Below are 13,134 nucleotides of genomic sequence, written 5' to 3'. Positions count from 1 at the left end.
TTCCAGTGCAGTAAATAAGAGACGGGGAAACGGAAGCCAATCAAAAATGAGCCCCACATGTTAAAACTACCTCCAGAAAGGGACTCCACTCTCATGAACGGCCACGCGGGTCGCCCACTCGTCGCCGCTCCGCGGTAGCCGCATGTGTCCCCAACAGTCCGACTGTCCAGTGTCCAGTCCAGTCCACGCTCGGAGACGACGCCGCGCCGGCGACGAATTTCCGCCACGTGCCGACGACGGCGGATGCTGGTGCCTGTCGCACTGGTCCACGCGAAAAACTCCGCTCTGGCCAAATCGAGCAAGCGTCGCGGCGCGCAGGCCCGAAATTTCGCGCGCTCTTTCGCCGTCCGTCCCGAGTTTATAAAAGACGACCCGAAAACGGCGTCCCACAGTTGCTACAGGAACACCGGCGCGTCAGACCCGTCGCTCGCTCGCTTTTCCACGCACGTGACTTTCCCCTGCCGCGTGATCAACGCAGTATCGTTTTCCTTGAAATTATCGGCTCCGTTATTCGACTGACGGATTAAAAAATTTGACCGGTGGAGAAGTTCGGATGCCTAGTGTTTTGTTTCTAGTGCGTTGAGTTTTTTGGACTCTTTCTTGTGTATAGATATCATCAAATTGTTCGTTTCATAATTGGTGAGTTGAGTGTTTAGTATCTCTATCTATTCATGGGGATGAGCGTTGCTGTTGGGGGTTATCCCCTAAAATTTTGGTACTACCCCAATTGGGGGGCTTGGAGGACATGGTGCATACGTGCAGTTTTACTACTTCGAGAAATACGTGCTTGAAGTCTCGAAATTACATGGATCCTTTTGGCGGAAAGAAATTTAAAACTGACGAATAAGTTAACGCTTAAAATATGTAATTTGGGAGCGAATTTTTCACAAAATATGCGTTAAGCCTAGTTTTACTCGAAATCATTAATATCTTAATTTTAAAAAAACTGCACTTTTTCGCCTTGTCCTCCAAGCCCCTCAATTTGCTATATGATATGGGCATACCGAATTAGTTGTGATATTACCGCAACATTCGGGTTAGTAACCTAATTAATTGGGATACTATACGGATTGGAGATGCCCATATCATCCACCTACCCTCTCCTGCCTCTTTTCATGGCGATAAACGTGGTGATTTTAACAAAAAAGAATCGGTTAATATCGTCCTGACTCCGAAAAATCTGTCTGTGTAAAACAGTCCCCCATGTAGCGTCTGTATACTAGATGAAAGTACCAGTGCCACTTGTCAAAAGGAGACGGAGAGGGATTTCGCAAAACTTTCTTCTGGGTGATGAAAGAGAACTCGTGAAACCTCACTTTTAAGCGAAACTCATGAAGTCAGTTTTCGTTCAAATTTTGAATACTTGGTATTCAGTCACTTAAGTGAGGTACTTCCTTCCTTGTCTTTTGTGGCTTTACAGGGTAATAATAACAGCAAACCTCATGACACGCACTTCGTAATGAAAGCGTGAGACTGAAACTTGAATGGTAGCCTTTAACGATTAATTGGATCGAATTCTAATTCAACACGTATGGAAATATCAATATTTAAGGAGGCAGGAAAGTAAACTGTGTCTTAATGTTTATATTTACTTACCGTGGGGTAAAATGTCCTCGGGCTACTATATTTGTCCTTTCTTGAATTGAACCGAGCTTGTAGCGTAAAGGGGCCAACTTTGATCATTTCAGAAAATTTTCTGAAAATTGTGATCGTCAAACTAAATGTGCGTAACAATTGTACATTGCGGAAGGTATATTCGCGACCGGAAAAAACGAGTTTTGAGCCTTTATGAGTTTAGGAGCTTTATACTCCTCACTCTGGATCCTAGATGTACATAAACAACAATATAACCACACGCAGCTATAATTTGTTCAGTATAATCCTCTTAAATTGTTCCAAATGCCGGTTAACGCCCTTCTTTTACGGCCTTAACCTTCCACGATCGTGTGTGAAGGTATGTTTTCGGTAAATAAGTCTCGATTACTCCGCCAAACAAACTAATCCCTCTGAATAAGCACTTTAAACACGGTCTCTAGAGATAAAACCTTTAACCTTCGACTTTCTAGGATTTCAGCGGGGTGAGCGATTGACCTCGGAAATTCATCTCTGAACAAACCCTCTCATCGAGTTAGTAAAAGCTCAAACAGATCAAAATGTCATGGCTCATGTAAACTCGGTTAAAAAACCAAGGATGAAAACTTCAAACGGAATTCAGCACACTGTTACATTTTTTATTCACTATTTGCTGTGAAAAGGGAACAGAAGAAGATACTGAACACTTCATCAACATTGATAAGAATATTTGTATTCTTGTGTTACTTTTGGTCAATATAGGAAGTAAAACACAAACCAACACAAATTTTGTGTTGATTTTGGTACCGTTTGTGGTGACCATAGTGCAGAAAAGAACGGAGAGATTGGGAGAATGCGACGCTGGTATTCACCACTCGTTTTTTATTAAATTTTTTCAAGAAAACTAGCTGGCATTTTCTCTGGAAATTGTCAACCGAAGGCTAGGGTTATCTTTTGTGTTCTACTTCCCGTATCAACCGAACTATGGTGTTGAAATTTCTTTACTTGAATGTGTTTTAGACGCGATGTTGCCGATAAAATTCAACGCCTAAGTATTTCAACATTCAAATGTTTTTTTAATTTTAAATTGTTGATAGGTAGAGGAAAATGCGCGGACCATCATTAGATGGTCAAAATTACTCATACCTAATTTTTGTCTCTAAATTGCAACTTCGGCATTTCTGTTTAATTTAGTTCAGTTTTCTTCACAAAATGTTACTCAGGTGTGCTTTAATGGCTATCATTACCGGCCCTCATAAAATCAGCGTTCAGAAACCAGCGTTTCGATTTCGATTGAAGCGCTGGATTCTATAATTGGGACTCGAAGTTTGATCGCCGATAAAATTAGGACAGGTGACCCAGAAAACTCGCCAGATATTGGCGCTCACTTTCCTACGCTAGACACCGTGTTCTCTCCTAACTCCTCTTAAAAATGAGGGCCCTCTTATAATAACAGATTTATCGCTCTCTCTCTCTCTCTCTCTCTCCCTCACACACAAGCGCGGAGAGAGTTGCTGAAAGTGCTCATCATTGTATTTTGTCTATCTAACATCACTTGCTGAAAATATAACCACACATATCGCGCATATCATAGAATCGTATTTTGAAGGCCGAGTCTCGATGAATTAGCAACAAATAACAAATGGCAAAATTTCTGCACCCAGTATTCATTAAAATGCCACATTTTGAAAAAAAAAATTGTTAATGACGTCATCAACCTCGTCAATGTAACCTATCAGTTCTTTCACTTCAGTCTTATTAATCACTAATGAAAAAAAATTGTGCTCGATGATCCGCTTCAATAACAATCGTTGCTGTGCCTGGATTCCTAAGAAGGAAATTTTATACAACCTTTCGAGTAAAACTCTGCAGTTTGGCTTTAGCGATGGATTTATGCAAGGGATCGATATGATCTGCCAGTATCCGTCATAATATTTCCATATCTTATATTTCTCGATCGATGGTACACTGAGAAATAATTTACTTGAGATATTATTTTGACTTAAAGCGTTGTTTCTTGTCGACAAAATTTGGTTTTTTGTTTTGAGTTAAAGAAACGTTGTTTTGTTATCGTCGAGTTTAAGATAAAAAAAACGATACCAAAGCAACGTTTCTTATAAAGAAACTAACACACGGGAAAACGCGCACAGGCGCGTTAAATCAGCACGGATTTAGCTTTAAAAAACCAAATTTTTTCAACAAAAAATAACGCATTTAGTCAAAATAATACCTATCTCAAGAAAAATATTCTCCAGTGCACAATTTCCCTTGATTGAATTTGTTTACATTGGTCTCTAAGAGTCCCATTAAAAATTGAAACCTGATTAACAAATCAGAAAACGGCGTAGGCTTAGCAATGCTCTCCCAATGCAGCTACTCCAGGGGCCACACCGCGATGCACCCTGCGGCTGTGAAAGCGTAAGTCTACGAAAGTCTAACGGGAACATCTCGATTCCCAGCTCGGAACTAGGAATTACAAACAAATTCTTTCGATCCGAAGCATCTTGCCAAATATTTCTCCATCCCTCCTCCCCTCGCCCGGACTCCCTGTCTCTCTGCCCCTGCTCCGTTCTCTGCCCGGTGCATACCGCAAGCTTGCCAGAATCGTGTAATGCCCCAATACCTTCCTGCTCTAAGTAAACGCGCCTCAAGTTAGCGACTCGCCGCACTTCCGAACCGGACTAAAAAAAGAAAGGGGAAAGAGTGTGCTGCACGGACGAAAAAGAATGTTAGTGGTCATTAGATTCCTGAGTATATATGATCTCCAGGATGCCCGGTAGTTTAGACAAAAAAATTTCGCTAAGTCCTAATGAATGACTTTTACCGGTAGAAATAGCAGATCATAAGGTTCTCTAGGCCCCCTTCCTCGAATACACCTTTGCTTATAAACAAAACTTTTTTTTAAAAAAAATTTGTATCTTTTAAATATCTTCGAATTGGCGTTTTAATGGTATACCGCAATGTAACAAACTCTACCGTATGAAGTATACTCTACCGTATGAAGTATACTCCACACGGTATCCCTGCCCTTTAATTTCGTACGACACACAGTGGATCGAGTCAATCGGAGAGGTCGGACGTCAAACTTTTATTTTAAGGGATGCTTTCTGCAGGAAAATTTCACGAGGAAACCAACGGAACCACTTTTTAAACGTCAAAGTTTAGTATAAACAAGGTTGTAAGCATTTAAAGTTTCCAAATTTTAGTCCCACGTCTCTCATTGACTCGATCCAGTGTAGGACGGTGAGATCTAATTTTCCCTCCGAATAAAGTCGTCACAAAAATGGGACAAGAATGTATTTAAAATAAATTCAACATTATTTCCGCATTGATTAAAGATGCGAGATTAAACGATGCTCGCTACACGCTGAGAACAGAAGCTACATTAACCAAAGGGCATAAAAGTATCCTTTTCTCAACGTTATGCTCCGAAATTCGAATTACGCTCCGTAAACAATAAAGGTCGGGTCGGGAACCTCGTTTTAAGTGCCGTGTAAATTTTTGATGCCTTCCAGGATGAATATCGCGATCTTTTCCTCACTTTCTCGCTCCCTCGTCTTCTTTTCTCTCTCCGCGGTATTCGCTTAAACCTCGGCCCAATTTTCGTGGAAAATAAGATCACGCTCTTTTCCGATGTAGCCGTAAAAGGCCGAGCTCTCAACGAAAAATTCACGGATGAGGATGTTGAACCCTTAACTTTGCGTTCAAGTCAAGAGGCACAGTAGGATCACATTTTGCGAAATACAACCACTTTCTTTGCCTCATTCATAAAAGTGTCTATTTGCATTAGAAAACTATTGGTTTATATGATATCTCAAGAATGAGTCGGAAATAATGGTGCTTTTATTGCAACATTGACTGTGGAATTGATCAACCATGAACTGAAAATTATTTACCTCGGTAGACATATCACATATCGACAGCGTATGTCCGCAACCACGTATCTCGTTTGCGGTGTTTGGAAATCTCCGCATCTACACTATTTTTTTAAAGGAGAATAAATTAACATCATTCCTTGAAGTTTTTGTAGAATTTTCTTTGCACAGAGAAGAAAAATTACGGCAGTTTCAAAGAATTGCCGTAGAGTGGTTTTCCGTTTAAAAAGTAAAAGTATGACAGGAAGTCTGCGACGTCGCAAACCGAGTTATGTGATTGCCGACTTACACCGTCAATATACCATAATTCACTGTTAAATAATGCGTATTTTTTTCTTCTTAGTATAATTTTGATACTGATTTTCAGGTTGAAGGTCATTTCGACAACGATTTTTTGTCCGCACACCTGGTTCTTCTAGTAGTTTATGTCCACGCGTTTTTTCGGCAGGGAAGTTCGTGCCGTAGTACTTTAATTTATTTTTCGTGGAAAGCTCCGTACTCTTAAAGTATGCCTATCGTTCTTAAAATGTTGGAGCATCTTCAATTTTGTTTGATACTGTGCAACACCTCTGTTGTGAAATAGTTGCTTGAGGCGCCGCGCCGCAACGCGCCACGGTGGGCCAACTCCCAACGCGCAATGGCGCCTACAAACCAAAGGGGATACTTCAAGCATGGCGCAATGCGTAAAGTATCCCCTTAGGTTTGTAGGCGATAGTGCGCGTTTCGCGCCGGTAGCACGCCGCTCCGCTCTGTGTTATGGCTCATAATATTTAAAATCGCGGAGTCTGGTGTTTTTCAGTTCATGATGTTGAAATGTTTGCACACTCTGCATGGATTTTTCTCATTTAAATTGATGACAATAAAAATTGTATTTAAGGAAAATATAAAATGTGTTTTGTAAATATTACGGTGGTTCCGTGTCAAATTTAATGATTCCCTAAAGCACTTTAATGTTTTCTTTTATATCTTGTGCTTTTACTGTGCTGCAGCGCTGTGTCCGCGCACCCTAACGTACTCGTGTTTGACTCTAAAAGATCGATGTACATAGTCATACGGGTTAAAACTAATGATTGCGTGCTTCTTGGTTTTTCTCCCATTTTTATTCATTTTTGTATAGTTTATTTCAACACAATTCTTTTCTGCGTGGACGTAAACTACTGGACAAAAGAGGTGCGCGGACAAAAAATCGTTGACGGAATGTCCTGAAACCGATTTTCAGGTGTACGTAATGCCAAATTCGATTCCATTTTAGCAACAATAGCATGACGTGCAGTCCGAAAAGGGTTCAAATTTGTGTGTCGGCTGGGTTTATTGCATGAATTTGCATTTAAACATGAGGCAAATTCTAATTTACATAATTGTGGAATATCATGAAGCATTTATAATACAACGTTTTCACGCACCACAGTGACGGCAGATCAATATGAATAGACTGATTTAGTGGATGGTGATGATCATGGTTCAAATGTAAACAAACACATGACCTTGTTTCTGATTCGCGCCCTTTCCTCTCACCGAAAGTCCTTCGTCTCGCGGTGTGCATGCAGTTAGGTTTGGGCAACTAAACTAACTCCGCGACAAAGCGTGGAGTATCACGGAATCATGAAGGCGCTTCAAGCGACTCATTAACATGTTGTGCATAAGGAAATGAATGTGCGCTCTTCATTTTTGAAAACTTCTCTCTCTTTAAAAATAAGATTCCTAACTTTCAATGAGTCAATGCATCAAAATCTGGAGATAGCGAGGGAAGTGATATTTTGCCGTGCTAAGGAAAAATGCCGTATGAACCTCCAGGCGTTGCCAAATTTACTTTGATAAAACACGAATTTTCTGATAAACTTATGAATATTTTCCGTCCAATTTATCAGATACCTCTGCTCGCAATTTCACCTAAAGTTTCTGAAAATCTCAAATGAAACTATTCATATCTTTCCCAAAAATGAACATTTTATCGAAGGAAATTTGGCATCTCGCGATTTGTCATACAGCGTTCTTCCTTAGCACGGCAGTATTCTTCCTCGCATTCCGGCTGAGCGAATTTCGGAAACTTAAATAATTAATCCAGCTGCTTTAATATTGACTAATGAATGTTCAGCGGTGCGTGCAGCGTGCTGCATTCAACAGCCGGTAACTGAACTCAGGTGTTTTGACCTTTCACTAAATAAAAGAGAGCTATAAACGCAAACTGAGTCAATGCTCCGTAATCCTTAATTAATTTTCGGAGCTGTATGGAATTCAGTTGAACGACCTCGATCATCACTTTAGGTGTAATCGTGTTCTGCTATTTGTCGTTCAGGTTCAAAGCCCCTGAAGAAGTCCTAAACCTCGCTTTCTACGCTTCCCACCCCTTTGACTCTAGACGTGAGCGCTGTTGCCCTCGGAAGGGTCCCGACACGAGATTTTTGGCTGATTTTTCCTTAATTATCCATAAACCTGGCAATCAGAGAGAGTTGCTTCAATTTCGCTTCAATTTCCTCGCTTGCACTTAAATATTCATCTTTAATTCGAGGATGAGGACGAAGGTGATCTCTGTTCTCGGAATCGCAGAATTAATTAAACCGATTCCCTTATTGTTTCCGGATTCCTGAGAGGTCAGGGGGGCTAAGAGCGCGGTTCCATCGAAAACAATCTCCTGATCCGTCAACCAGTGAATATCCGCACAGAAAATTACGATGAATTTACATAAATTGATATTTTCCCGTTAACGTGGAAGTGCACTGCGATAGTAGAACTGCAAAACCACTTATCTCTGCTGAGATGGTACAATATTTTAGCTCACCTTTGTTTGTTTTTTTTTTACGGAATTTTTAAAAACTGAACTGCGTCACTTTTTACGCGACAACGCTGATCAATCAGTTTTTTGACAATTTAAAACGCGACGGGGAATTCGCAACGCTCAAATTAAGATACACGGGTTTTCAGATTCACTGTCAGTCGGTAAAAATCTAAATCATTCGTAGATACGAAGACGACAGAGACTCATATAGATGGCTACCGTTCGAAACCACGTATCTCTATCCTTGCGTTTGAGAATGTCCGCTTCTATTTGATTTTTTCGAGGGAAAACAAGCCAGCTTCATGGCTTGAATTTTTTACAGAATATTCTGCCAATAAAGAAAGAGAATTCAGGAAGTTTTCAGTTATCTAATTAAGTTGACTGGTTTTTCTAGGAAACCATGAAGTATGACAGGAAGTCTGCAACGTCGCAAGTGGTGACACGTGGTTTCGCACTTTGGTCATCGATGTGTAGATCACAATTTGGACTGCATTTTGCAATTTGGAGCTATAAATTCTGTCTCAACTGAAAAAACACGTATGTGCATAGGGAATTTAATGGCACATGCGTTATTTTTAAATCGGGCCGGGATTTATAGTTCTTAATTGCAAAATATAGTTCATTTGATAGTGAAGCTAAGGAAACACAAATTTCTACCTCGGTGTTTCAAAATCTCTTGTCTACGTTAATGTTTTTGAAGAATATTAGCAGACATGTTTGCCCAAAATTTTCAGAGAACAACCTTTGAAAGGCACAGAATATTCGCATAAAAGTCAATCTAATAAAGATGATTAGTAATCAAGAGAAAATAAAGCGTAACAGCAGGGTGATTATTGAAATTGATAGACAAAGCAACAGACAAAGGAGACAAAAGAGATATCAAGGGATCCTATTGGTGGAAGAGGGTGGTTGCAATGGACAAAGGACATAGGTGATAGACTAACCGGCGGCAACCCACGAGAGACCCGATAGTTAGTCCATCACTTCCTCCCTTAGTCTATAGGAACCACCCATTTCAACCACTAGGCTTGCTTTATACTCCTTATGTCTTCTTTGTCTATTGCTTTGTCTATCAATTTCAATAATCGGCCCGCTCAGGAAAGCCGCCTCGTCGAAAAATGAGATACGCGATTTTGTAAGTGAAGACTGTCATCAATGTCCCTCAGGTCCACAGCCATTTAATAATCGCCGCCTTTGCCCCACGCGAACCTTTCTCCGCAGTAATGGATCACTAGACAAGGTACGAATTTAAGCATTCCGATACATGTTTCTTAACCAAAATTTCACGTAGAACACGATTCGCGCAACGAAAATTACTGAAACCAACTCCTAACGAAGATATTAACCTTTTCATTTCACATTGGTTACGAGGAATTTGAACTGCCCGCTCACAAGAAACTCAAAGCTCTACGTGAGTCAAATCGCGCACGACAACGGTCTCAGCAAGTTTCTTAATCGAGCAATATTCATTTCCCACCATGTGTTGTTCGAACTATAGGCAATTTGCTATAGCTGAGCCGAAGCGTCAAGATTGAGGTTGCCAGATTTTTATATCGCAAAGACTGTCATGATAATGTTCAACGCGCGATGTGAATCACGTAGAGCATTGAGTTTTCATGAGCGGGTGGTTAATTTTGGTTACGGAACATATATCAGAGTGCTGAAAATCGTACCTTGTCTAGTGGTCCATTCTTTGAAATACTTGGAATATTGATCGGGCATCTTTTGCATGAGTTAAATTACATTCACGTGCCTCCGTGAGCTACGGGGCTCCAACGAATCGATTTACAATGTCGGTCGGTTTCCGTGAAGCATTACCATTACACAATAATCGGAACCGACAGTCGTGCGCTTTCCTCATTTCCGGTAAAAGTTTATTATTGACCGTCTCGCCGTTAGCGATTCTGCTTCGTTAGTTCTTCGAACTTGCACTGCAATTCATATTTCAACGAATATTCATCATGTGGCACAAACTAATCTTATGGAAAATTGAAAGAGTAATCAAGAGACGGGCATGCGCCTTCAATCAAGCGGTCAGGCAAGATCAGCTCCCGGGAGCGCGAATAGTTATCTTTCATACTTGGAAGGGTGATTTTCCCATCGGTTCAAGGCAAGACTTAGAGCGAGCTCTGTCATCGTACTCATAGGTTACATTATCTGATTTTATTGTGCTATAGAGAATCTACGAATCGATGATCAATAGGAAAGCCTCTTTTCTCGGTTTGTGGCGTTGAATAAATCTTGTCTCATTTTAATACTTTGAAGATGAAGGGGCATCATCACTCCACAGAATTTCGTGGGATTGATCTTCGCGTTTTAGAACACTCTCTGAAAACTTTGGTTAAAAATGTCTAATTAGCTGTGAAAACAGTGGACAAAACTTTTTCTTTCGTTCTTTCTGTCATCTGACGCGTATTTTTCTTGTCGTTTTTTTTTTTTTTTTTTTTTTTTTTTTTTTTTAAAAAAAAAGAGGAAGAAGAGGAGGAAAAATTGTTGTTTTTTCACTATTTATGACTTTTTTCGTTTGATATCATTTTCATTTATTCCAGCGTTGATGAGACGCTTGTGTGACGCTTGTTGTGCTTCAACTATTTGTTTGCTCAAAAATATGGATCATTGTTCTGATGACATCTTAATGATTTTTTTTCTTTGCAGGTCTCAATATGAAAACGGAAGATCGAGGGGGTGCGAACGCACCCCGAGTGAGGATCGCCGTTCTCGGCAAAATAAACGTTGGCAAATCTGGTGAGTTTTCAGCAACCCTTCTTTATTCATAGTTATATTTTGTCGAAAGTAGCAGAAAACCTAAAATCAGTTACTATAGATTTCCTGATGATCATTACGTACTTAGCCAGGAGATCTTTTAACGCCACTAATCTGTTTTCCTTGTTGCGCTTATCAGCTCAGACTGCGGAAGTAATTCTTTTGTTTATGCTTGTTTAAATCGTCATATTTTCGAAGAATCTCATTTAAGAGATGAATAATCAAATAACTTCCGAACATAATAATTCGGTTTGAACAGTCGGGACTGGTTTCCGGGAATTCGGGAGGCTCAGAAATGTTCTCGTGATAAAGGTCAATACGTCATTAATTTCTCTAGGATGAAATATCTCGCATGGAAATTTCGCACGACCTATCGAATGGTCAGCATTTACACCTTCGAGTGAGGTGAGTTTAACACGAGTGACTTTGATATCTCGTTTATCGCTGACGCGGCGCGACATCTCTTCGCGGGCGAGGCAGGCCTTTTCTAAAGAATTCCCCTTTCCCGGCTGCCTAGAGCCAAAGATTGACGCTTTAATTTGATAAGCAGACTGTAAAGTGGCTTTTGGCGGTTCGAAGAAACTCTAACTACCACTGTTTCATTGAGATTTAAACACTATCGGTGTTTTATAGGCAGCTGTCGGGCCGGTTCTCGCAAGTTATGCAAATTAGTTTAGGTCCATTTAAGGTGAATCCAGGCTTAGAACTTCGCGATTTGGCCACCACGTCGCGCTGCTCATTATAGCCGCATATATTTGCCAAAATAATAAAAACCGTATCACTTATTCAAAACTGGGGATCCAAGGGATATAGCAACATACTTGAGGAACACTCAGTAAAAAATCTTCTCAAAATTCCCAAAAATAAAGTCGTAACTACGGCGGAAAGTAATTCCCATTGCTGCAATGGGAGAGAGAGAGACAGAACATGAGGGATTCGGTTGCGCGCTCGGCCGCCACCTCTGAGCTGAAAGTTTCAGCCGTACTTTCTCTGTGCTTGTAATTCTAATTGCCAATATTTTTGGCTTAAAAAATCAAGCAAAAAATAATCTATATCTTGTGGATCTGCTTTTTGTAATTTGAGGAATATTATTTCAGTAATCGTCGCAGGAAAGTGAAATTCTCAGTGGCGACTGGTGGCGCTATCTCCAATCTTGAATCATCCCTAATCGAACCCTGGATTCACCTTAAATGTTTGTAAAACGATCGATGAATATCGTAGTTGCTTCTATCACCTGATATCGATATTTTTGATGGATTTAAACGGCAGAAATACTAATGCTGCGCTTAAACGACTTCGACTTGTGTTTATCCCGGTATCCTTGCTTGAAATTGTCACAGAGTATTCCTCACATTATGTGCCGCAGGCAAAAAGCAGTTACCGGCAATGTGCAAGCACCTATTGTGGATTCGACTACAAAATTCGAGTAAAAAAGTGTTTACATTGGAAATGCCACCAGTCGGCGTCACCAGGCTGGGTATGGGGCATTTTCTTTCTTTTAAATTTATTTTCAAGCCATTTCCCATACACGACAAAATTTATTAAAAAATATAGCGATATCAGCTCTTTCTCTCGACTGAAGTGATAAAAAAATTACGTGCAATTTCTCCATTGCCGGCAATCGCTACTTGCCATCGACGCATAGAACAAAAATAAGGGAAGTTACCAAGAAATGACTTCGAGTCATGTTCAATTGGACGTATTTCTACCAAACAAAACTATGTGTATTATGACGTGAGCCCTGTTATGCAGATATTCTGAGGGGTCTCAGGGCTCATGTTTTAATACACATAGTTCCGTTTCGTAGCGTAGCGTCGCGAAGGAAGATACGCGTTTCTGCGGTTTTCCATTCATCATGCGGTGTTTTTCAAGAGCGCGGGAGGCTTGACCTTGCTTTTCCCGGTTATTTTGACCCGGTGCGACTCGATGTGTTATTGCACCGGTCGGGTCCAGCGGTTGGTGTATTTTAGGAGCATGGGATGCACCCGTCCGGCCGTGGAAGTCGCGTCACCTCGGCGTTGACGTGACGTGGCCGTCATCGTGAGCGAACGCAACTCCATCCGCACCCGAGCCGCGGGGAACGAGGAGTCAAACGGACGACAAGACTCTTCTTAAATGGACTGCATTTTGCAATTTGGAACTATAAAT

At 40.7% G+C, this 13,134-nt stretch overlaps 1 protein-coding gene across 1 annotated transcript in view; it reads left to right on the top strand.

The window, feature by feature from the left end:
- The first annotated feature begins 232 nt into the window (after positions 1–232).
- The window catches only part of LOC109035860 (ras-related and estrogen-regulated growth inhibitor), a 33,083-nt gene continuing 20,181 nt past the window's right edge, over positions 233–13,134 (top strand). The window contains exons 1-2 of the mRNA XM_019049669.2: positions 233–639; positions 10,879–10,968. Coding sequence (XP_018905214.1) covers positions 10,887–10,968 — 82 coding nt within the window. The 5' untranslated portion in view covers positions 233–639; positions 10,879–10,886. The remainder of the gene's footprint in view (positions 640–10,878; positions 10,969–13,134) is intronic.

The sequence above is a fragment of the Bemisia tabaci genome, chromosome 7 (assembly GCF_918797505.1).
Source record: "Bemisia tabaci chromosome 7, PGI_BMITA_v3".
In the NCBI taxonomy this organism is placed as follows: Eukaryota; Metazoa; Arthropoda; class Insecta; order Hemiptera; family Aleyrodidae; genus Bemisia; species Bemisia tabaci.
This window is presented reverse-complemented; position numbering and strand designations above follow the sequence as displayed.